At 44.2% G+C, this 25,967-nt stretch overlaps 1 protein-coding gene across 1 annotated transcript in view; it reads right to left on the reverse strand.

Moving 5' to 3' along the window:
* The window catches only part of PCBP3 (poly(rC) binding protein 3), a 187,442-nt gene that overhangs the window by 90,315 nt on the left and 71,160 nt on the right, over window positions 1–25,967 (reverse strand). The window contains exon 2 of the mRNA XM_023739057.1: window positions 19,991–20,126. Coding sequence (XP_023594825.1) covers window positions 19,991–20,000 — 10 coding nt within the window. The 5' untranslated portion in view covers window positions 20,001–20,126. The remainder of the gene's footprint in view (window positions 1–19,990; window positions 20,127–25,967) is intronic.

The following is a 25,967-nucleotide window of genomic DNA, read 5'->3' on the forward strand; positions in this document are numbered from 1 at the left end:
TTCGGCACAGGGAAGACACTACCTGTACACCCGAGCCAAATGCAACACAAAGTGTGCACAACCAACCCCGTGTTCCCCAGGCCAGCTGGGTGCGTGTACGCCATGATCAATCTGTAAACAGCACAGCCGTGACCTGGTTCCGTGGGGTCTGGATGCAATAAGCCATTAAGCCCAGCCGCACCCTGCGGGTACACAGCCAGTCACACCAGCAGACCGGGGTGCGGGCACAGGCCGTCACACACTCATTTTATTCACTGTGTGGCCCGCATCACAAAGAAGACAAGCCACAACCGCTCACTGTGCCCTTACATAGACTTCCTGCACGCGATCTCAGCTGGGCTCAGAGTCCGAGCAGCTCACAGGGTCCCTACAGTGCCGAGAGGCAGAGCGGGTGAGGGGAGCCGGGTCCTTGCCGGGCCCACCAGGCCTGTGGCGGCCAGCCCACAGCAGCTAACACGGCACAGAAGGAGCCGCGGCTGCCAGGTCACAAGGCTGTCCCTGCTGCCCAGAGCCTGGGACGTCTATTGCCGAGAAACAGGAATGGCCGTGGAGCCACCCAAAGCTTGCAGGGCAGGAGACCCCTGGGGATTCTCCGCCCTCGGAATTGCCCCTGGAGGGTGGCCCGCACAAGGGGAGACACATAGCCCTCTCCGAGATTTACCTGGGCCTGGGCCCTTTGCTCCCTGGAGCAGCAGCGGGCAGCATCACTCCTGGGACGGCCTCAGCACCCCCTTGCTCCAGGTGAATGTACCCACCCCTAGCAGGCCTGCCTCCTTGTCCAACTTTCTCTACATGTCCCACACACCTGTGTCCCTGGGACCTCCACAGGGATCGCACCAGTGCCAGCACCTGTTAAAGACCCTAGGAAACTCCACCCAGGAGCAGGGCAGGGGCCGAAGGCATCCGCCAAAGGCCTTGTCGCGGAGCCCAGTACCCCCTGGCTGTTGACATTGTCGGCATGATCACACAGAGCTTTGATGTCACATTTGCTCTCACGGCTCAGCGTCATTTCCTTAACTGTGCATGCTTCCGTTCGCATCCTTGCCTTCAGAGCTCCAGGGATTCAGAAATCAGCTCTGTGATTCTCAGTGTAACAACTACTGCCATGACGCCATTTCTCGCGTTTCGGCCTGCAGCTCCGTGCACGTTCACGCTCAAGACTGTCATTACACACGTCTCAGAGTGTGTACAAAGGGTACGCGGGTCAGGGCTGCCCAGGCAATCACCTCTGCTAAGCTCCGGCTGGAAACCCTGGTGGTGCAGTGGCTAAGAGCTACGGCTGCCAACCAAAAAAGGATGGCAGTTGGAATCCACCAGGCGCTCCTTGGAAACCCCATGGGGCAGTTCTACTCTGTTCTATAGGGTGGCTATGAGTCGGAATTGACTCGATGGCAACGGGTTTGGTTTTTTGGTTTTGGTAAGCTCTAGCTAATTGTAGGGGCACAGTAACATCGCCCTGGGACCCACAGTAACATCACCCTGGGACCACTGGCCGTGACTGGTCCCTGCCCTGGAAGAACAACTGGCTGAGTGCTCCCGCTCGGCCCACACTTGGCAGTGGGACTGCGCCGCTGCACCTGGTCCGACTCGAGTGGGTTTGCTGCGTGTGAGAAGCCCTTCCAAAGACACTTTCTTTTCTCATTGGGCAGTGGAAGCAGATGAAGAAGATGCAATGGGTGTGCATCCGATGATTATTCACACACTTTTGTGTACAACTAGGAGGGAAGTTGCTAGTTGAGCGGATTCCTTTTTTCCAGTTTTACTGAAAGTATTCAAAGCCAAACAAACATGAAAGGACTCTCCCACAGCTCAAGCCTGTGCCCGAGCACCAATGGAATGTGCACGCACACACACCTGGATGCACACACTCTGCACACACCTGCACACATATACTCTGCACACACACCTGGATGCACACACTCTACACACACACCTGGACACACGCACTCTGCACACACACCTGCACACATACACTCTGCACACACACCTGGATGCACACACTCTACACACACACCTGGACACACGCACTCTGCACACACACCTGCACACATACACTCTGCACACACACCTGGATGCACACACTCTACACACACACCTGGACACACACACTCTACACACACACACTGAACACACACCTGCACACACACCTGCACGCACATACCTGTGCACACAAAAGCACACACATACCCACACCACAGGCACCCCCCCACATACTTGCACACTTGTGCACACACACGCATGCGCACACACGTACATACACAAGCGCACACACGTATACACTGTCGATTCCAGTTTGGGAAACTGAAGGCGGTTTTATTCTGGGACATGGACAGAGTCCCCACATGACTGTGCATTCAAACTCTGACTTGTCAGTGGTCTACGGCAGTGGTTCTCCAGCTTATCGCTGGCATCAGCCTCACAGGGCAGGCTTGTTAAATCACTGACTTGGTCCTACCCGCAAAGTTCTGATTCAGCAGGTCTGGGGTGGGCCTAAGAATGTGCCTCTCAGGAAAGTTCTCAGGGGGTGGTGACACTGGTGTCAGGGACCACACTTTGAGAACCACCGACCTATGCCGACTACACACTGTTCCACAAAGCATGCAGCAGTACTTAGAGAAAGGGAAGCAGTTACTGCCCAGCTGACCGGCATGAGCCGCAGGACCAGCAGAGAGCAGCGCCCTGCCTGCGCGGCCTTTCCACATCGTTATCCTGTGACCTGATCAAAAAACTCTGAGTGCGCCCTTTCAGTTCTCCAACCTCTGAGCCCGAGACTGTATCGGCCTAACGGAGGTGTCTCTTCAGGTGGCTCCCACTGTGGAGAGACCCTGACCCAAATCCCCCCATCCGCCAGGATCTCTGCATGGCGACAATCTGCTTTGCTGAGACCCTCCCCAAAGCAGAAGCACCCCCATCTCCGCTTTCTGAACAGAGCCCACCGCCTCGGATAATAGCATGCACAACTGACAGACACATGCCCCAGGACAGAGGGGGCGGTCGGGACACCTCTTCTTTCCAGCTCCATGTTACAACTGACAGACAGACAGACACATGCCCCAGGACAGAGGGGGCGGTCAGCACACCTCTTGTTTCTAGCTCCATGTTACAAATGACAGACAGACAGACACATGCCCCAGGACAGAGGGGGCGGTCAGGACACCTATTCTTTCCAGCTCCATGTTACAAATGACAGACAGACAGACACATGCCCCAGGACTGAGGGGTCTGTCAGGGCCCCGCTCAGCTCTAGCTCTATTTCATGACTGACAGACAGACATGCCCCGGGGACTGGGGAGCGATCGGGGCCCCCCACTCGGCTCCAGCTCCATTCTGTGGCCCTTTCAGTTCCCGAATGCACCAAGACAGAACCAGCAGGAACAATATTAAGAATGAGTCCGTCCTTTAACCTCCCAGTCAGTGACAGAGAACTGCCAGCCCTCACTGGATGCTGGGAGGTGAAAGGGCATCAGCAGGTCAGTCAGAAGCTCAGGGGAAGGACGGCAAGCATCCACCATACCGGCGCCCTGGGCACCCGGCACCGTGCCCCTGTGCTTTTCTGCATTAGGATACTCTCCTGCTGAAAACATTGTTGCTTCTGCATTGCTATATTTGTGTCATTTTGAAAAACCAGTAATGTATCCCACCGATAGGTAAGGGACACTAAGTATCCCATACACCCAGGGCGCAGGCTTCATCCCTAGAGAAAGCCGCCCTCATCCTCCCTGAGGCAATCCTGGGGGGATCATACTGTAATGTGACTGACATGAACATATACGCCCATGAGCACAATCGCCTATATTAGCCTTTGCTGCTGCAGATAGAAGACTAAGTGCTCACGTTAAACCGCGCTGTCGGGACTTAGTTCAGTGAATGCGAAAAACTGCATCAAAAAATAGGTGGGACTTCTCCCAAGCAGAAAAGAAACATTTATAATCATAATTATAGAAAACATTGACTTTTTCTGCCCTTTCTTAATGAAATAGTAGAAATGTTTTCCCTTCCCTAAAGGTCGGATAAGAACTCCCCTTTAGAAATCTTATACCAGATTCAGCCAAGGTGGCGGTTGGAAGGAACGGGCTCTCACCTTAAACGTAGAATTCTTACAGAGCAATACTTTCAAAGAGAGGAAAGCTGCTTTTATTACTAAGGATGCAACTATTATTCTTTCTACTAAAATCTATTTATAATTTAAAGTTTTTACGTTTAGAAGCCATTGACTTCTAAGAACTCAACCATCACTCTAGAGGACCCATATTTCCTCAAAAGCAGGTTATAACACACATATAAAATATTTTATCTTTAAAATGACAAAATACATTTCTCTGATAGAATATACCAAAATCAAATATCATGACAACTTTGGTTCTGGCCAGCTATCTCTGCAAACAGTTTTCCAGCACACCCAAACGGGAGCATACAGTTTGTTTAAACATGGAACCAATGCCCAGTCTATTATACGGAGACTGTGAACATTTGATATTCTACTCATGACTTGCCAAATACGCCCATCAGTAGGGCCGTGGTAATAGACACACTTTAGTTCATTTACAGGATAGGCACAAAAATGTGAAATGTTGTTATCTGTAAGCTACGAGACTCCTGCTAGTTTTACAAGCATTATAAACTGTTATACATTCTACGTGTGCTTCATCGTGAGGGAATCAGTTCACTGGCCTTCCCAAAGAGAAGGAAACTAGGTTATTCCTCAATGTGAGTATCAGGCTTCAAAAGCGCATGTTCTCCATTCACTAATAATACATGTATTGTTTATATTGATCAAGTGTTACCGTCATTAAGATAATGATAGTCACATTTGGTCCTGTGTCTTTATAGTATAGTTACTTTTTAGAGATTGGTGTCAATTATCAACACTTTTTAATATTAAAGTGTTATTATGTATAGAAAAATATATAATTTTATAGGTGCACATCAGCCAATGATATTTGAATTTTTGTTTGAATGATGTTTGAAGTTTATGGTGCTTTTGTAACAGAGGAAGCCACCAGCCCACTTGTTCATTCTGAGGTCAACACGATCAAACAGATGCAGGGGTCAAAGGTACTCGTTAAACTCTAAGTCCTGGATCCTGGTCTCACTAGAATTACTAAAATTTCTATGAGCGAGAACTGTATTTCCAGATCATATCCACAATATCATTGACTAATCAACATCTCTAAAGATATACATTTATTTTTCTATAAATATTATTAACACTAAGAAGTGTTAATAGCGACATCGATCCTTGAAAAGTAACCATGTTATTAAAATAGAGGACCTAACGTGGATATTATGATCTGAATATCTAGAACTCATGATAAACACAACATATAATTTCCATCTTTTTCATCCCAGAGAAAAATGAGCGTCTTGCTACAGCATTCCTCTGAAACGTCCTCTCAGCGCCGGACGCTATCACTGTGCCGTGATGGGTGCCGTCCGCCCCACGAGAGCCGGCTGGGCTTCTGGAAATGGCTTCCGTGTCAGCGTTCATCCCCAGCACCCTCAGTGTCCGGGACAGGGGCCCTCTCCCCAGGTCTGGCTCCACTAGGCCCTCCTGAAAGCTCCTTACCTCAGAACAAAGCGCTCTGCTGGGACAGAGACGACGGGCTGATGTGGGTTTCAGACAGATGGTCACTTCCCTGCTTATAAAAGATGAAAAATGCTACAGGAGAAAAATTAGAGGGACGTTTTGTTCTAAACCAAAGGAGGCGACAAATCCCATTGGGCTCGAGTTGGAGCCTCGTGACATGGGACCATGCACATGTGACCTACTTTTTGCCCAAATCCCTGGCTTCCTAGGAGGGGTGCGCCCCGCACTGCTGGGCTGTCATGCAGAGGATGCCCTCCCCCAGCAGGGGCCACTGAGCAGATCTGCGCCGCAGGACACAGGGCTGCACCACTGCAGTCCCTGGAACAGGAGGGGTGGGTGCAGGCAGAACTCAGGGCCCAACATCAATCAAAATGCAAAGCTGTCACTGCTCCGTGGACTGTCTGCTGTGGACAGGCCTGGGGCCCACGGCGGCCCATGACCACCAGGGGCTTGTCCTGGCACGCTGGCCACAGACTCGCAGGGTCCTGGGACTGCAGATGAGGCCACTCCTCCCTAGGACCGAGGCTGAAACGGCACATGCCAGACAATCTCACCCTGTCCCCAATGCCTATGGTGTAACTGACAGCTTCTAGTTCCAGTCCTGAAAGCACAGCACACAAGCTTAGACGCGGAGGATCGCACATCATCCTCAAAAGAGGCCCGACGTCAGGGCCGTGGCCTGAGAAGCGGGGCTGGGAGGGCCTATGTGGGACCTAGCAGCCCAAACACCTGGGGCCGTGAAGGAAGGCGGAGGACGCGCACCCATGGACGTGGCAACGTCACCACCCTCCAGCTCCACCTAGCATTGACTTATTATTTTATGCCACCATCTTACACAAAATCAGATGAGAAATCACAGACACATTCACAGAAGTAGTGATAAAAACATGACTACAAAGGGGAGTCGCCCACTGTGGGGGGCGGGGAGGAGGCGTGTTTTAGCCAGAGGTGGCACTGGGGTGTCAGAATGTGCTGGAAGCTTTCTGGACGACAAAGGCACAGAGAAGAAACGGAGTCGTGGGGATCTCACCAGGTCCTTCAGAGCCGGCCTGATATTTCAATTCAGAAAAAAAACGCAGATAATGTATGGGGTGTCCATTACAGAAAAAAAAAGAAAATGCATATATGCAAAACCACCCATAATACCATTCCCCAGCACCAACCAGCGTTGATAGTGTGAGATTTCGGAGTTCCCTTCTTCAGATTTTTTCCAGTAGATGTGTGCCATTACATCTGTTTGGCAAAAATAAGACCAGCCCGCCCATGTTTGTCCTCGTTTTCTGCCTTTACGTACACTAAAGATTTTTTACGGTGCTGTATTTACATCGACCTACCAGCGTCACATCCCCATGGGGCCCATGTCACTGTGCACAGGAACGGAACACGTCTGTAAGGGTGTACTTGTCAGGCATGCTGAAGTACTGCATTAAACAATGCTTTAATAATTATCTTTGGGTGGCCTCTTTCTGTCCCTCTCTTGTTTTCCTGGAATACGTCATAGAGATGGAATTCCCGGGTCACAGGACACACACATCTGCAGCTTCTGGTGCACTGACAGACTGGCTTGGCCGACTCCACTCCCCCGGGGGGAAGGGTTAGGGGATGGTCCCTGTGTTCCCACGCCCCACAGGCCTTGCCATGGTGCGTCTGGAAGGACTGAGCCCGAGGACGTCACCGTCTGCGGTCAGGCAGGGAAGGAGAGAAGCCCGATGACAGAAGGACAGTGCTAACACAGCACTCGCTGCATGTCTGCACTCTCCCCGCGTGTGTCATGTGCTAATTTAATCCTCACGGCAGCTCTGAGGGTAGGGACTGTTCCTACTCCTGTCTTACAGAAGAGAAAATCGGGCAGAGTCACTCATCACTTGCTCCAAGTCATCAGGGTAGTGGGGCCGCTGGAATCCAGGCGAGCGAGCCCAAGGGCTCCGCTCGTGGCCATGGGTGATCACAGCGTCAAATGCCGCTGAGAGGCCCTGAGACAGGACAGAAAATCGACTTTTGGATTTGGCCACGTGGAGGTCTCTGGTGACCGTGACAAGGGCAGTGTGATGGAGCACCAGGGGCCAAAGTGGAAGGTGAGGGCATGGTAACAGCAAGAACAATCAGCTGAGGGTGTGGGGCATCAGAGGGAACACAGAGAACCAGAGGAGGCTGTGAGCAGTCATGTGGTCCGGGAAGGTGGAAGGGAGAGGAAAACTGCTGATACAGGAACAGAGAGAGGGAAGAGCTGCAGGAATGAGTCTCTGGAGAGGTGAGAGAGAGGGAAGAGCTGCAGGAATGAGTTTCTGCAGAGGTGAGAGAGGGAAGAGCTGCAGGAGCCAGTCTCTGGAGAGGTGAGAGAGAGGGAAGCCAGCACACTGGGTGGGGCTGGGGGGCTGTCCCTAATGGAACAAGAAGGGCTGAGGACCTAGCCCAGGGCCTCCAGCCTAGAGAAGAGGCTGAGGACCACGGGCACCCACACAGAAGGCCAAGAAGGAGCAGCCACCCACACAGAAGGCCAAGAAGGAGCAGCCAGAGGGAGGCGGGGGGACTAAGGGACAGTGGCCCCTAGGGAGCACGGAGGGGCAAGGGGGGAGTACAGCGAACTGGAGGAGTTGCCATCGAGTGAGAGGCAGCCAGGACAGGGGAGAGCTGCTGTGGACCCAGCTCTGGGGTGGAGCTGCAGGGAGCCCCCTCGGCAAAGGGGGGGCATGGGGGACTGTCTTAGTCATCTAGTGCTGCTATGACAGAAACACAAGTGGATGGCTTTAACAAGGAGAAATTTATTCTCTCACAGTCTAGGGGGCTAGAAGTCCAAATTCAGGGTGCCAGCTCCAAGGGAAGGCTTTCTCTTTCTGTCAGCTCTGGGAGAAGGTCCTTATCATCAATCTTCCCCTGCTCTAGGAGCTTCTCAGTGCAGGGACCCTGGGTCCAAAGGACGTGCTATTCTCCTGGCTCTTGCTTCTTTGTGGTATGAGGTCCCCATGTTTCTCTGCTCACTTCTCTCTTTCAAATCTCAAAAGAGATTAACTTAAGACACAGCCTAATCTTGTAGATTGAGTCCTGCCTCATTAACATAATTGCCTCTAATCCTGCCTCATTAACATCATACGGGTAGGATTTATAATAGACAGGAAAATCACATCAGATGACAAAACGGTGGACAATCACACAATACTGGGAATCATGGCCCAGCCCAGTTGACACACATTTCTGGGAGACACAGTTCAATCCATAAGAGGAAGCCACAGACGGTGAGCGCCAGCACCATGTGGAATCCATCCTCACAGAGCAGGGACACGCAGAGGCTGACTGACAGACTGAGGGCTCGAGTGTTTGGGAAGAACACGAGGTGTGGTGCCCTTCCTGTCACATCCCAGCAGCAGAAGGACATCAACGGGGCTTATCACCTGCCATACCCACCTGGATCACTTGGTGAAGGTGGTGTCTGCCAGGTGTCTCCAAGGCCCATTCCACCCTTTGTTCTTTGGAAGTGAGTCTTTAAGTCCACACTCAGTGCAAGGGGGATTAAGCACCCCCTCCTGGAGGGGGAACATCTACATACATTATTTGAAATTCTTCTGTCAGGAAGCTTTGTCCCTGTTCCTCAATTTATTTATTCAATCATTTATTTATATCAGTATTATTTAGTAGTTCTCTGCACAGATCTGTACTATGGGCTTTTCCTAAACTGGACGCATGTCAGCTCATTCACAAACAGTGGGAGACCACTACGGTATGCATTAGCGGAAGGCCCCGGATGCAGCCCTGTCTTACTGCACTGGGAAGAGCGTGGAGTATGGGGGACCACCTGCAACAGTCAGCCCCCGTGGAGGCCTTAGGGCAGGTTCCAAGGGCGCAGCAGGGTCCATGCTGCCCTCATCAAGCTTGGCCTGTGGCCCAGTCCTGTCCCTGGATGCGGCTAATGCTATGTCAGTGTGACCACAGCACTTCCAGTCGGCTTCCACGACCCTGCTGCACAAACGTAATGCTGGAAAGGGCATTCAGATTCCATACTGCCCTAACCTACAGGCTCAATAAAGACCACAAGCAGACGGGAAGTACACCCCAGAAATTACCGCTCAAGATAGGGGGTTGACTGCGGAAGGCAGAGCCACCAACCATTAGCCACCAAACACACAGGGCTCAGTGAAGACGCCCTCCTCCACACCCACCCAGACCACAGATAAACCCTGTTCTCCAGCAAGCATCTCAAGGCACTGAGCGCAGCGTGCCCACAGGATCCCCTTATAAACGATAAAAGGCTTCACAGGCCAGGAAGAGAAGCAGCCAAAGGGCTGGGGCGAGGGAGAGCAGGAAGGGGCAGGGACGAGGAGCTCCTTGTTTTCTAGAGTGCAGAGCTGACTCAGACAATCCACTTCCCAGGGGACCTCTGTTAACCTTTAGATGTGTTTTAACAGTAAGTGTAACATACTATTTTAAGTATTACTGTTCTGTTATATAGTTTATTATCTGGCAGTAAAATTCCTTCTCATATTCCAAAATGTTCTGGAAATTTCAGGGTCGTGTTGGAGCTGTGATGGGAGCCAACATGTACACTGTAAACACTCGTGCAGGCCCATGCATACCTGTGGCAGGGCACTGAGCGACAGAGCACCGAGCAAGAGCACCAAGTGGCACAGCACCACATGTGGCTGAGGACACAGGAGCCATGGCTGGGTGCGTGCCCAGGCCTGGTGCAGCCCCAGAGTGCACGGACAGGCCTGGCACTCACACGGCTGCTCTGAATGCATCCACGCTCTTTCTTTCAATGCTTTGTAGGGAGCAGAGCTTTTCCACAGCGAGTCCTCCATCCCCCGAGATGCAGCCCTTTCTTCACAAAGGCAGGCCTGCTTCTTGTTAGCTGAATTTCCAAGCGCTTGTATCAGTCTCACTGAGAGAGTGGGCTCTCTTACCTATTCCATTTCTGTCTACTGTTGGTGTCTGTGTTATTGGAAGCTCGTACTTCACTTTATCAAGTTGTCACCCAGTTCTTTCAGGTATTCCAGGAAGTCCGTTTCAGCATCTGCCAAAAATGCCATCTTGGTCTCCTAGCGCTGCTGTAACGGGAACACCACGAGTAGGTGGCTTTAACAAACAGAAATTTACTTTCTCACAGTTTGGGAGGCTAGAAGTCCAAATTCAGAGCGCCGGCCCTAGGGGAAGGCTCTGTCTGCTCTGGGGAAAAATCCTCGTCTCAGCTTCTCTAGAGTTCTTCACAGTGTTTCCAGGACGTCTCCACGTGGCCCCTACCTTTCCCCATTCTGTACTTGCTTCTGTGTCTATGCTGCTCTTCTTCTCACTCCCCAGGGAGGGGAGGGTCCAGGCAGACGTGGTCTGGGGAGAAGGCCCTGGGCCTCTGCTGACGTCCACTCCAGAGCCTCCCTTGGTGAGGTCACCACGGCCCTTTGAGTCCAGCTATTTGCCTCATGATCTCTCTTCCTCAGGGGCTCTGTATCTGGGAGGGACGACAACCAAGGAAGACAGAGGGTGGCTCCCACCACTCCCTCCTACGTGCCCCCAGCAAACCTCCCCCCACACCCACTGGCCTGGATGGAGTCACCCTTCTTCTTCTAAACCAAGGCCCCGGCAGGGGAAGGGGCTTCCCTCAGACCACTCAGCCCCTCTCTGGAGCTGGGAGCAGGTGGGGCCAGCAGGCACAGGGTGGGGAGCAGGTCCTGCAGGAAGAAGGAAGGGGTCGGGGCTGGGTAGGCCACGGGAGGGCCTGATACCAGAACACGGGGATGCATCTAAGCAGAGAAGTTGTAGTACCTGTGCATGTAGCTGAGCCCAATTTAACCCCACTCTACCGTTTCTACCACATCAACATAGGGGCGTCGTGCGGGAAGCAATCACTGCCTGTTGGCAAACACTGTGGGATGGACTCACGATGGTTATACAGATTCCCTGGCCATTAACCAAGAGGTGTATTGCATTGTCCAGGTGGCCAGGCCAACAGTCATGATGGCCTCAGTTAGAGGGAGTCTGAGCAGCGATCAGAGCTTGCATTTGTCAAGCAGCACATCAGGCTCACATATGTGGACCCACAGGATCGTACGGCAACCCTGAGGTGCGTACCACCGTCATCCCCAAAGGCAGGGAGGGATGTGAAGCACAAACAGGGTAGTTAGCTTGCCCAAGGACACATGAGAGCGAGTGTCAGAGCAGGTTTCACGTGTAGGTGCCTGTTCCAGAGCCTGCCTTGCCCTTCGCCACAGCGCTCCAGGCGTGCATGGTCCCCACCCCACCCAACGTCTGAGCGTTGGAGGGCTGGGACCACAGCCATGCGTTTAAAGAGCTACCTTACACATCAGGCTAATAAGGCAATAAGGAAGGTATAAGCTACACTACTGCCTCGACTACCTTGACAAATACACCTTCCTAACATCAAAGAGGAAAAACAGGTGTAAAGCTATGGTTTTTATATGACTAGAAAGTTAACAAAATATCAAGATGATAGAATTTAATTATTATTGCATATGGACTGGATGTTCTGTTGATGGCTTGATGTTCAGATGAGAAATAAAGACATAACTAACTGATAAATTATTATGTATTTCTTCCATAAATTCACACTGTCTTCAGCTTATAAAAATTTTAACAAATTTTTATTTTATTTATTGACAGTAAAAGTCTCAAGGATTAATTATGCACAAAGTATATAAAATTTAAGATATTTTCACAAAAAATTTTAAAGAAAATGTAAAAAATATAAATTACTTTTATGCTTTCAAAAAGGTTATGTTGTCTGGGCAAAATACAAATTATAATTACTAAATATAATTCTAAATAAAAATTATCTACATAAAGCAAAAATTATTTAATTTCTTGAAAGATTCAGTCAGTCTAATTAATTTTGTAAAAATAAAATGTTCGCAGTTTTAGTGCTCAGTATCCATTTACTTGCCCATGTACATATCTGGCATCATGTCTCATATATTTTAAGTCAATCTACATTTCTATAAGTTTAAGACGAATGTGTATTATTTAATATTGCAAAGTGTTCCCCAGCTGCCACGTGCAAACGTTGTGAAGGCAGTGCGTATTTGTGAGTACCTCCGGAACCACAAACAGGAACACAAAAGGAAGGAAGAAGGTAGGTTCTGAGAACTACCGGAAATGACACTTCCTTATGCAGGAGGCTATTGCACCCATGCCGTCTAGGAAGGATTTGACCGGCTTGCCTTCTGTCTTCTCTAATCACATGTACCACTCAGTGCTCTGCAACCCGAAGCAGCGTCCATCCCTGACATGGTGGCAGCACAGCCCCAAGCCAGATGCCCTCACGTTTTATTTTATGGACAGAAGCGTTCCTCTGGGGCCTGCATGGTATTAATCACGTGAGTGAGTGATGAAGACTACAGGTTGTGCTATGCCAGGGCTGAGCGCTGGATCCCCAAGTGACAGAGGTGTGTTCCACGTGTGTTTGCGTGGATGAGTTTATGCATGAGTGGGCAGACGCGTGCGAAGGCAAAAAACAGAACAAACACATTACAACACAGTACAAACTGCACACACTATTTGCTCCCATCACTCCATTCGTGGATGGCTGGCTGGCTGGCTGACAGCTCTGAACAGACACTTGGCATCTCTAAGCTGAAATTCACATATTGGATTGTTTAATTAAGATGATAATGTGGGTCTTTCTTATTTTATTTTTCATTTGATCTGTTGAATTGACATAGAACAAAATTGATTAATTTTTAGTACACTGTTCTCTGAATTCTAATACATACGTATATACATTCATACAACCATCACCAGCATCAGGACACAGAACAGTTCCATTCCTTTCCAGTTACTCTCTCTTTCCACGTGTAACCCGTGGCAACCATTAATCTGTTCTCCATCACTATCGCTTTGGCCTCATACAGTAGGTAAGCTTTTAAGACTGGCTTCTCTCAGCATAATGTGTTTAAGATTCAACCAAGTTGTGTGGACAACCAGTCCGTTCCTTTTTACTGATTACAGCAGTATTCCATTGCATGGATGTACCACAGTTAGTTTATTCACTCACCCCTTGAAGGCCATTTGGGTTGTTTCTAGCTTTTGGTTATCACAACTAAGCTGCCATTACCATTCGTGTGCAGCTTCTCGTGAACATAAGTTTTCATGTCTTTAGGGTAAATACCCAGTTGTGATACTGCTAGGCCATATGGAAAATGTATATTTAATATTGTAAAAAACTGTCAAAATGTTTCCAGAGTGGCTGTACCAATTTGCATACCCATCAGCAACCTAAGAGAGTTCTAGTTGCTCTGCATTCTTGCCAGCACTTAGTATTGTCAGTGCTTTTTATTTTACCCATTGTAACATGTATGTAGGGGTACCTCACCATGGTTTTAATGTGAATGGCCCTAATGGATGTTGATGTTAAACAACTTTTCATACGTTTTTTGCCCTTCCTATAGCGTCGCTATGAGTCAGAATCAACTCACTGGCAACAGACTTGGTTTTTTGGGTTTACATTTTCTTTGGTGAAGTATCTGCTCAAGTCCTTTACCAATCTTTTAATTGAGTTTGTTTTCTTATTATTGAGAGTTCTGTATATATTCTGGATACAAGACCTTTGTGAGATACATGGTTTGCAAGCATTATCTCCCTCTATGACTTATCATCTCATTCTCTTAACAGTGTCTTTGCCAGAGTAAAAGATTACAGTTTTTGCGAAGTTCAATTTATCAATTTTTTATTCCATGGCTTGCGCTTTAGTGTCATTCCTAAGAACTCTTTGCCTAACTTCTGACATGAAGATTTTCTCCCATGTTTTCTTCTAAAAATTTTATAGATCTACATTTTACATTTAGATTTCTGATGCACTTTGAGTTAATCTTTGTATAAGGTGTGAGGCTTAGGCTGAGGTTCTTTTTTTTTCTTCATAAGGATGAACACTTTTTCCAATAGCATTATTGAAAAGACTATTCCTATTTCCTTGAATTTCTCTCACAACTTTGCCAAAGATCAAATGGCCATATTTGAGTGAATCCATTTTGGGGTTCTCTATTCTGTATCATTGATCTATTTGACTAACTCTTTGCTAATATCACACTGTCTTGATAACTGTAGTTTTACTGTAAGTCTTAAGATTGGGTGGTATGATTCCTCTAGCTTTGTTCTTCTTTTTCAAAATTGTTTTAGCTATTCTCGCTCCTTTATCATTCCATGTAAATTTTAGAATCAGCTCGTTTCTATCTACAGAATTTCCTGCTGAGATTGTCACTGGTATTACTTTAAATCTATAGCTTAGGGAAGACTGACATCTTTACTATGTTGATTCTTCTAATCCATGAACATGGTATGTCTTTCCATTTATTTAGGTTTTCTTTGATTTCTTTCATTGGCATTTTGTAATTTTAAGCATACAGATGCTTTGAATGCTTTGTTAGATGTATACCTAAGTATTTCATTTTGTGAGGAATATTTATGTATGGTATTTTATTTTTACTGATGGTTTTCAGTTGTTCTTTGCTAGCATATAAAAATATGGTTGATTTTTGTTTGCTGACCTTATACCCTGTAACCTTGCTAATCTTGCTTACTAGTTCTACAAGTTTTTTTTGTTTTTTTTTTAATGTTGTTTTTATTGTTAGGTGCCATCGAGTAGTCTCCAACTCATAGTGACCTTATATATATCAGAATGAAATGTTGCTCTGTCCTGCACCATCCTCACAATCCTTGGTGTATTTGAGCCCATTGTTGCAGCCTCTGTGTCAATCCATCTCTATTTTTTGCTGATCTTCTACTTTACCAAGCATAAAGTCCTTCTCCAGTGATTGGTCTCTCCTGATGATATGTTCAAAGTAAGTGACACAAAGTCTCACCATCCTCACTCCAAAGGAACATTCTGGATGTAATTCCTCCAACAGTGATTTGTTTGTTCTTCTGGCAGTCCATATTCAATATTCTTTAGCAACACCACAATTCAAATGCATCAATTCTTCTTCAGTCTTCCTTTTTTCAATGACCAGCTTTCACATGCATATGAGGGTAATTGAAAAGACCATGGCTTGTGTTAGGTGCACTTTAGTCATCAAAATGACATCTTTGCTTTTTAAGATTTTAAAGGTCTTTTGCAGCAGATTTGCCCAATGCAATACGTTGTTTGATTTCTTGACTGCTGCTTCCTTGGGCATTGATCCAAGCTGTTGATCCAAGGATAATGAAATCCTTAGCAACTTCAGCTTCTTCAGTGTTTATCATGATGCTGTTTATTGATCCAGTTGTGAGGATTTTCATTTTCTTTACATTCAGGTGTAATCCATACTGAAGGCTGTAGTCTTTGACCTTCATCAGTAAATGCTTCAAGTCGTCTTCATTTTCATCAAGTAAAGCTGTGTCATCTGCATATCACCGCTAGTTAATGAATCTTCCTCCAATCCTGTGCCAAGTTCTTCTTCATGAAGGCCACCTCATATTGTTTGCTTAATATACAGTCTGAATAAGTAAGGGGAAAGGATGTAACCTTGCCACATATCTTTTCTGATTTTAAACCACGCAGTGCCCCCTTGTTCTGTTCGAACCACTGCCTCTTGATCTATGTACAGGTTCTGCATGAGAAAAATTAAGTGTTCTGGAATTCCCATTCTTTGTAATGTTATCCATAACTTATTATGAACCACAGAGTTGAAAGCCTTCACATAGTTGATAAAATACAGGTAAACATCTTTCTGGCACTCTCTGCTTTCAGTAGAGATACATCTGACATCAGCAATGATATCCCTTCTTCCATGTCCTCTTCTGAATCTGGCTTAAACTTCTGGCAGCTCCCTGCTGACGCATGGCTGTCACCATTTTTGAATTATCTTCAGTAGAATTTTTCCAGCATCTGATACTAATGATATTGTTAAATAATCTGCATTCGGTTTGATAGCCTTTCTTTGGAACGGGCACGAATATCTCTTCCAGTCAGTCGGTCAGGTAGCTGTCTTCCAAAATTCTTGACATACATGAGTGAGCAGTTCCAGCAATCCATTCATTTGTTAAAGCACCTCAACTGGTAGTCCATCAATTCCTGGAGCCTTGTTTTCTCGCCCATGCCTTCAGAGCGGCTTGAACTTCTTCCTTCAGTACTAGTGGTTCTTGATCACCTGCTGCCTCCTGAGATGGCTGAATGTCAATCAATTCATTTTGGTACAGTGACTCTGTATTTTCCTTCCATCTTCTTTTGATGCTTCCTGCATCATTCTTTTTTTTTTTTTGCCCATAGAATCCTTCAGTAATGCAATCTGAGGTTTGAATTTTCTCTTTAGTTCTTTCAGCTTGAGAAATGCAGATCGTATTTCTTCCCTTTGGGTTTTCTATGTCCAAGTCTATGCACACTTCATTATAATAGTTTACCTTGTCTTAAGCCGCCCTTTGAAATCATTCTGTTCAGCTACACGTCTTTTATAAGTTTCTGTTAGATGCCAACGAGTCGGCTCCAACTCATAGCAACCCCATGTTTAACAGTACAAAACATTGCCCAGTCCCGCCCCATCCTTTGCATAAAGGCAGGTATGTTTGAGCCCACTGTTTCTTTTAATAGATTCCTTCTATTTTCTACATACACAATCATATTGTTTCCTTTCCAGTGTATATGCCTTTTATTTCTTTTTCTTTCCTTATCATTTTGTTGAACTGCCAGTATGATGTTAAATAGCAGTGGTAAGAGTGGACATCTTTGCTTTCTTCCTGATCTTAGGGTATAAGCACTCAATCCCACACCATTAGTACAACGATAGCTGTAGATTTTTTTTTCCAGACAACTTTTTATCAGATTGAGGAAGTTACTTTCTACTTCTAATTTTCTGAGAGCTGATGTGCACCACTCGCCCAATCTAGGACCTGGGCAGTGATCTAGCCCATAGTTCAGTTCTCAAAGTCTATAATCTGCTGTTTAGGGTCAGATTTACGTATATACAGGCTGGAGGTTTGGGCCATAGAGTTCTTGTGCACTCTCAGGTTAATCTCTGGAAATTTTACAAGGTTTTGATACTATTATGAATCCCACCGCCACCAAGTTGATTCCAACTCATAGTGACCCCACAGGACAGAGGAGAACTGCCCCATAGCATTTCCAAGGCTGTGATGCTTATGGAAGTAGACTGCCACATCTTTCTCCCATGGAGCAGCTGGTGGGTTCGAAGTGCCGACCTTTCAGTTAGCAGCCGAGCACTTAACCACCGTATGACCAAGGCTCCTTACTATTATGAACAGTGTGATTTATTTTTAAAATTATATTTTGTTTGGTTATTGCTGACATAGAAAAAGGCTATTCAGATTTGTATGCTGATCTTGTATCCTGAAGTTCAGCTAAATTATTCTATTAGTTCTAAAAAGTTTTTGATTTGCTTGATTTTTTCTAGAATAGATCATCATATCCTCTGTAAATAACAAATTTTATTTCTTCCCTAAAAATACTTACTCTCTTATTTCTTTAACTTTCCTTACACCTTGGGAAAGACCTCTAGTATTATGTAAAATAAAAGCAGTGGTAACAATCATCCTTGCCTTGCTCCTGTTCTTAAAGTGAATATATTCAATGTTTCTCTATTAAGTATAATGTTTGTGTTAGGTTTTTGTATATGACCTTTACCAAGTTTAGGAAGTTCCTTTCTATTCCTGGTTTGTTAAGAGCTCTTGCCATAAATAGGCATTAAAGTTTATCAAGTATTCTGTTGTATCAACTGAGTTAACTGAGTTATTTTTCTGTAACAGTCTACTGAAGTAGTGAATTGCACTGATACATGTTCTGATGTTGAACCACCTTTAAAATCTTGTGATAAAGTCTATTTGATCTCAATGCTTCATGTAGTTTTGTTTTAAATGCACCCTTGCATTTGATAAATTAATATTTATATGAAATTTTTAAGTATAGTTCATAGTAAAATTGGTCTGTTGTTTTTATTTTATTTGTCTTTATATGGTATTAGAATCAGTTACACTAGCATCATATGAAGTACTGGGGAATGATAACTCTATTTTCTGGAGCAATTTGTATATGGTAAGAATTAAGTGTTCCTTAAAATTAGGGAGGTCTTTAATTCTCATTTCAATTTCTTTAATATTCATTGGCTTATTTAAGTTCTCTATTTCTTCTTGAGCCTGTTTTGGCACTTTATATTTTGCTAGGAAGTTAACAATTTTATCTAAGTTTTCAAATGTGTTAGCATGTGGTTATTCACAACACCTAATTTTTTCTTTTGAGTTTTATCTTCAGTTATTTCACCATTTTTTGGTTCCATTTTTTGCCATCATTATCGTCTGTTTTCTTTAATCAGTCTTACCAGAGGTCTATTTAATCTTAAAAAAAAAAAAAAAACCAGTAAAGGTTTGTTAATCTTCTCTATGTTCTTATGTGTTCTGTATTTCATTGATTTCTGCCCTAACCTTTATTATTCCCTGCCCTCTTGGTTCCTTGGGTTTACTGCCTTGCTCTTTTTTCAACCTTTTGGGTTGAAAGTTAGCTTGGCATTTTTAATTTTTCATGTTTCTTAATACATGTACTTATAGTTATAAATTTCCTACTAAACCTTGCTTTAGCTGTGTCCCATTAATTACTTCATAATCAGTCAGTTCTACAATTCCTTAATTTCCCTTATTATTTCACTTGTAACACAAGTTATTTCATAATACATTTATGTAAGGTATCCTTTATTATTAATTTTTAATATTACTGTCTTAAGGTTGGAGAATATACTCTTCATGTCACAGATACTCAGACTTTACTGAGGCCTAACACACGTTCTAATTTTGTAAATGTTCTCTATATGCTTAAAAAGTAACATGTAGAGTTCAAAATACACCTAATAGCTCAAACTTACATATTACATTGTTTAGGACATTCATACCTCAGCTTGTTTTTTGTTGACCTGTTTCTCAGAGTGGTGTATTAAAATTTCCAAATACAACTGCTTGTTCATCCTTGTAGTTATGTCAACAGAAGTTTATGGTAACAGCTCAAGCCACACGTACTGATGTCTGCAGATAATTTCAGGGCACCACAAAAACATCACTGATGCTGCCTCCAGCCCCAGGCTCTTGCAGCCTGCTCCCTAAACACCTCAAGACTCTCTTCAAAGGCCCAGCCCCGCCTGCTGTTGTTCTTCATTCCTGGAACCTAGGCTTCATTCTGGCTTCTCTTGGATTTTCCGGTGTTGGCTCCAGGGGAAGAGCCAGAATCTGTGCTAGGTGGCCACCTTGGTAGGAACGGGACTCAAGGGCGTTCAACCACAACCCCGCTCCCTAGCTACTGGAAATGGGAAGCCCTGATTTTCCAAAAGACTATGTGAAAGAGTACCTTCAGGGCAGATAGACTGAAGCAGAGTAAAATAACAGCATGGTATCACTTCAAACATATTTCATTTGTCAAGGGTCAGTTTGACTCTGTTCTATACATTCTTAGTAAACAAACAAGTAAACAAAAGATACTGTATAGTGACTCACCTTCCCCCATAAGCAGGCTCTAAGGTTCAGAACAGATCCATAGGCACCAAATGTTCACACTTACAGCATCTTAGAGCCTCATACCTGGAAGTGGTGATATGTCGAAGGACTGACTTTTGTTGTGGATCCCACCTACCTACAACACAAAAACACAGAGGCATATAAGTTACGTACTTATGACCTTGGCTATTAAGGACTGAGCTTCAACAGAATAGCTTTCTTGCATTCAACAGAGCAATAAACATTACTTAAACATTCAAGTATAAGACATCGTGTGGTATATGGAGATTAAAAAAATCATGTCGGTGGAAGTTTATCCCAAGAATAATGCCCTACGTGCTCCCAAATGAGGCATCTCTAAACATAAACAGGCTTCTATTTTACAAATGAGAAGTCCAAAATAAGTGTTTCAATAAAATTGCATAAACTTTTAAGAATGTAAATGAAATAATCAACTGAATATCTATACTATTTAGTACATTTATTTTTGGGTTTATGTGTGTGTGTATTACATTTATGAAACTATATAGTAAATGAAATACATCGCTGGTTTCCTCCTTTCACAATTAATAAAACAATTTCATTCAAACTCTTCCACTTCAGCATGTGATTCTGTCCCACTGCAGTGCCTTCTGTGCCATGCATGTTCTGACATACATCATTTTCACCTCGGTCTAAGTTTTTTGACTTTTTACTTTTTGAATTCACATTTGGTGTCAACACTTAAAATTTGCCCCCTAGTCACAAGTATCCATTTTCATAGCAATATCCTCTTGGTTGTATTTTTAAATCTACTCTGTAGGTGAGTATATATGACCTTCATGAATTACTGTTCTGGACATACTAAAAGTCTTGTTTACAACAGCACCCAACATTTGGAATTGTGAGGTCAGAGCACTAAGATAATTAGAAACCTGAGCTAAATGTCTGCGTTTTTCCTGAGTCTATCACATAACCTGTTTAAGCAACGAGCAACAGCACTAACTGAGGTTGTTTCAAGCTAATGTGTCATCTCCATGTAATACTTTGAGTTTCAAAATGAAATAAATGAGAAAATACCAAATTGCATAATTTTGAATTGAATATTGAGTAAAAAGCTCTCTATTTTATATGGACACACATTATCTCAGTTGAGAAGCAACTAATCAGCAAAGTGTTATTAGAGAATCAGGGATACGTTGGCTGTTGAGTTAGGCCTTGAAGTTGATAAGTGGAAATACATCAAAAAGCAATGGAATAATTTTCCATAAGAGTACCCAGACAATTCAATGGGAAAATAACAGTGTTCGCAACTTACGGTACCGGGGCAACTGAATATTCACATTCAAAAGAATGAATATGACTCCTGTCTCACACCATACACAAAAATTAACTCCAAATGGACAAAGACCTCAACGTAAGGCCTAAAACTATAAGACTCTTAGAAGAAAGCACTGGCACAAATCTTCCTGATCTGGGATTAGGCAATGATTTCTTAAATATGACACGAGAACCACAAGCGACAAAAGAAAAAAATAGATAAATTGAACTTCATCAAAATTAAAAGCTTTTGAGCTTCAAAAGATACTATCAAGAAAGTAAAAAAGACTCCAAATGAGACTAACGAGGTACAGGAGTCCAGTGACAAGGGCCAGAAGGCAGAAGGGGACAAGGAAGCTAGTGATAGGGAACACAAGGTTGAGTAAGGATATTGTTGATGTGTTGTGAGATGGTTAACCATTGTCATAGGGCAACACTTGTAGTAACTGTTAAATGAGAAACTATTTTGTTCTGTAAGCCTTCATCTTAAGTGAGAATAACAGCACAATTGGAAGAGCGTAGTCAATGTCACTGAACTGTGTATGTAGAAATTTTTGAAACGGTGTATCTTTGGCTATGTGTATTTTCACCAAAAAAAAAAAAAAAAAAAGGTTGAGAATTTAGAGGGTTAATATGCTGTGAGGTTGTTAACCAATGTCATAAAACAACATGTGTACTACTGTTTCATGAGGAACTATTTGTTCTGTAAGCCTTTACCTGAAGTACAATAAAATATTTTAAAAAAAAAAGAAAGTAAAAAAGACAAGCTATAGAATGGGAGAAAATATTTGCAAATCAGTCATATCATATATCTGATAAGCATCTGGTACCCTGAATATATAAGGAACAGTTACAACTTAAGAATAAAAAGATAAATAAGCCAAATTTAAAAATGGGCAAAAACATTTCTCTAAGAAGATATACAAACGGTCAATAAGCAAGTGAAAAGATGCTCTACATATTAGTCATTTAGAGAAATGCAAATCAAAACCACAATGAGATGCCATTTCACACTTACTTAGGATGGTTATAATAATGTTGTTGTGTGCCATAGAGTGGATTCCAACTTATAACAATCCTATAGGATAGAGGAGAACAGCCCCATAGGGTTTCCTAGGTTGCAATCTTTACAGGAGCAGATAGCAAGGTCTCTTCTCCCATGGAGTGGCTGGTGCGTTTGAGCCACTGACCTTTCGGTTAGCACTCAAGCACTTTAACCATTGCGCTGCCAAGGCTCCTTGGCTATAATAACAGCTACTATTATTATATATTTTTTAAAATGGAAAATAGTAAGTTTCAGCAAGGATGTGAAGAAACTGGAACTCTCACATAGCTGTGGTAGGAATGTAAAATGGAGTTGCTTTGGAAACAGTTCAGCGGTTCCTCAAAAAGTTAAGTGTAGAGGGTGGTGAAGCCAACATGGCGCTCTAGACAGAAGCATCACTCTGTCCCTCCACAGCAAAGACACGAAAAACTAAGTAAAACAGAGACAAACATCAATCCTGGAACTCTAAGCGTCAAATGAAGAGATAAAGAATAATCAAGCACTAAATGGAATTAGAAACTGACAGAGAACAGAGAGCCAGGAGAGATACAGAGTAGAGGTCCCCTAGAAGCTAATGCAGCATGGATGTGCCATCTTGAACTCCTCAGCCACCAAGATGGGCAGACAGGGAGTACAGAAATGCAGCTTCACAGAGCTCCCAGCAAGAGACAGAGCACCCGGTAACCAGCAATACATGCTTTCCCACCCCCTACCCTTTTTACCCCTGCTTGGCCTCTGCTGCTTCCTGGCAGACCGAGGTCCCTTGGCTAGGGAGGCACTGGCTCCGTGCCACTTAGACTTGCCCCGCCCACACCGGCTGGCTCCGTTAGTGCCACTTTTTTGTTGCTGTTGTTGTTTTTTTTTTGGTTTCTTCTCTCTCACCTCGTTCCCTTCCTTTTTGTCGAACATCTGGCTCCGTGTGCCATCTCTACTCCTTCCTGACAGGCTGTGAAGCACTGCTTGGCTAAGAAACCACTTCCCTGGTCCATGCCACCATGCCAGTGGGATCCCTGGGGGCATTTTTTTCTTTTTCTTTTTTCCTTTTTGTTTTTGTTCATTTCTCAGTTTCTCATCTCTCTCTACTTTCCTTCTTTTCCTGTCTCCTGAATATCTGGCGCTGTGTACCACCTACGCCCCTTCTGGATGGGCTGTGGAGTATTGCTCAGCTGTGGACCCACTTCCAGTGGGCTGCTGGGGGGAATTTTTGTTTTCTTTCTTTCTTCTTTGTTTTTCTCAGTTTCTTGTCTCTTTCTACTTTCCTTCCTTACCCTTCTCCTGAACACCTGGTGGCATGTGCCATCTCTGCTCCTTCTGGATGGGCTGTGCAGTGCCACTTAGCTGGGGACCCATTTCCAGTGGGCTCCCTTGGGGCATTTTTTTCTTTCTTCTTTTTTTTTTCTCCTCAGTTTCTTGTCTCTCTCTACCTCTCTTCCTCCCAGTCACCAGGTATCTTTTCTTTTTCATTTTTTCTCTCAGTTTCTTATCTCTCTCTACATTCCTTCCATTCTTTTCTCCCAAACACCTAGCCACGTGTGCCTTTCTCTCCCCTTTTTAAAAAAAATCTAGTTTCTTATCTCTCTCTTCCTTCCTTTCCTTTCTTCTGACCACCTAGCTGTGTGTGCCCTATCTGTCCCTTTTTGATGGGCTGTGCCTCACCGCCTGGCTAGAAAGCCACCAGCACATGGCTTTCCCAGTTCTGAACTACTTCAATGGCAGGCTCCCTCAGTACTTTTTTTTTGTGCCTCTGCTTCTCTCTCCTCTTTCTCATCTTTCCCACACCCACTTAGCTCCACACATCACAACCTCCCCGCCACTCCTGTCTATCTGCACTGAGTGATAAGCATTGTAACCCCAAGCAGCAAAGGCACAGTCTACTGGAACCTGTCCTGCATTGACCCCCAACCATGCCCTGTTGGTGCCAATATGTGCCACAGAAGATCCATCCCAGCCCCTTCTGCTGGACCTGCCCTGCTGCACCATAGCTGAGCAACTGGCCCTGCTCATTGGACAAGGTAGTGAGAAGTATTGTGCCCTGAGATGAGCAAACAGCAAAGAATGCACAGCCTGCCTGCTCAGACATAACCAAATAAAAACAAAAAAGCAGGATGAAACAAACAAATCTAAATCAATAAATGAAGAAAATAACTACGGAATGTCCCGAAGAGAGCAGATAATATCAAAACATATAAAAAACAAGACAGGACGGTTCCAGTCGGTGTCCAAAATAAAACATCAAATGACCTTCCAGTAGAAGAAAACGTACTGGAACTACCTGACAGGGAATTTAAATCTCTAATATTCAGAGCTATTGAAGTGTTGAAGCAAAAAGCAGACAAAAATAAGGAAAAAATGGACAAACTCAAGGAAAATACAGACAAAATCATGGAAAAGATTGACAAAACAATGGAAGAATTCAGGAGAATAATACAGGAACAAAATGTCAAAATAAATTCACAACTAGAAACCATACAAAAACAGCAATGAGAAATCCAAAAGATAAACAACAAGATTTCAGAAATGGACAGTGTCATAGAAGGTCTGAGGAGCAGGTTTGAAACAATGGAAGACAGGATCACTGAAACTGAAGACAAATACTTGGATACCACCTTGAAGAAAAATCAGAGAAAAGAACAAAGAAAAATGAAGACACCCTGAGAATGATATGGGATATGATCAAAAGCAAAAATCTGTGAGTGATCAGAATTCTAGAACAGGAGGAGGAAACAGAAAACACAGAGAGGATTACTGAAGAATTGATGACAGAAAACTTCCCTAATATCATGAAAGATGAAAATCTGACCTTCCAAGAAGCTCAACGAACCTCATATAGGCTAGACTCCCCCCCCAAAAAAAATCACCAAGGCGTATCATAATCACACTTGCTAAAACCAAAGATAAAGAAAGAATCCTGAGACCAGCTTGTGAAAAATGAAAAGTCACATACAGAGGGGAAACAGTAAGACTAAGCTCTGATTACTCAACAGAAACCATGCAGGCAAGAATGCAATGGAATGACATATATAAAACCTTGAAAGAAAAAAAACTGCCAACCAAGAATAATATTTCCTGCAAAACTCTCACTAAAATATGATGGTGAAATTAGGACACTTCAAGATAAACAGAAATTAAGAGAATATGTAAAAACCAAACAAAATTTACAAGAATTATTAAAAAGAGTCCTTCCGTTAGAGAACAAACAATATCAGACTTAAATCTAGGACGCAAGACCACATCAGCCAGATACCAACCTAGGTAATGAACTTTCAAGGATTAATCAAAACTCAAAGATTTACAACAGGGAACCAGAGAGGTTAATCTACAAATGACAACAACGTCAGAACAATAAAAGAGGGAATAAACAGTGTAGGTACAGAACTTTCAAATGGAGAGGAAGGCAAGATGATACTAACTAATAAAAGACTGGTTCAAACTTAGGAAGATAAAGATAAATTTCAAGGTAACCACAAAAGAAGTTAACAAACCTACTCATTAAAATAAAGAAGAAAAATATAAAGTCTCAGTAAACACAAAGTCTACAAAAACAAAAGAAACAAAAAAAAATCCACAAACAAAAGGAATTCAGCACAGGAGAGTAAGAGGAAAAAAGAAAACATCAGCATCAAAAAAAAAAAA

This window comes from Trichechus manatus, unplaced genomic scaffold (assembly GCF_000243295.1).
Source record: "Trichechus manatus latirostris isolate Lorelei unplaced genomic scaffold, TriManLat1.0 scaffold00128, whole genome shotgun sequence".
NCBI classification, from domain to species: Eukaryota; Metazoa; Chordata; class Mammalia; order Sirenia; family Trichechidae; genus Trichechus; species Trichechus manatus.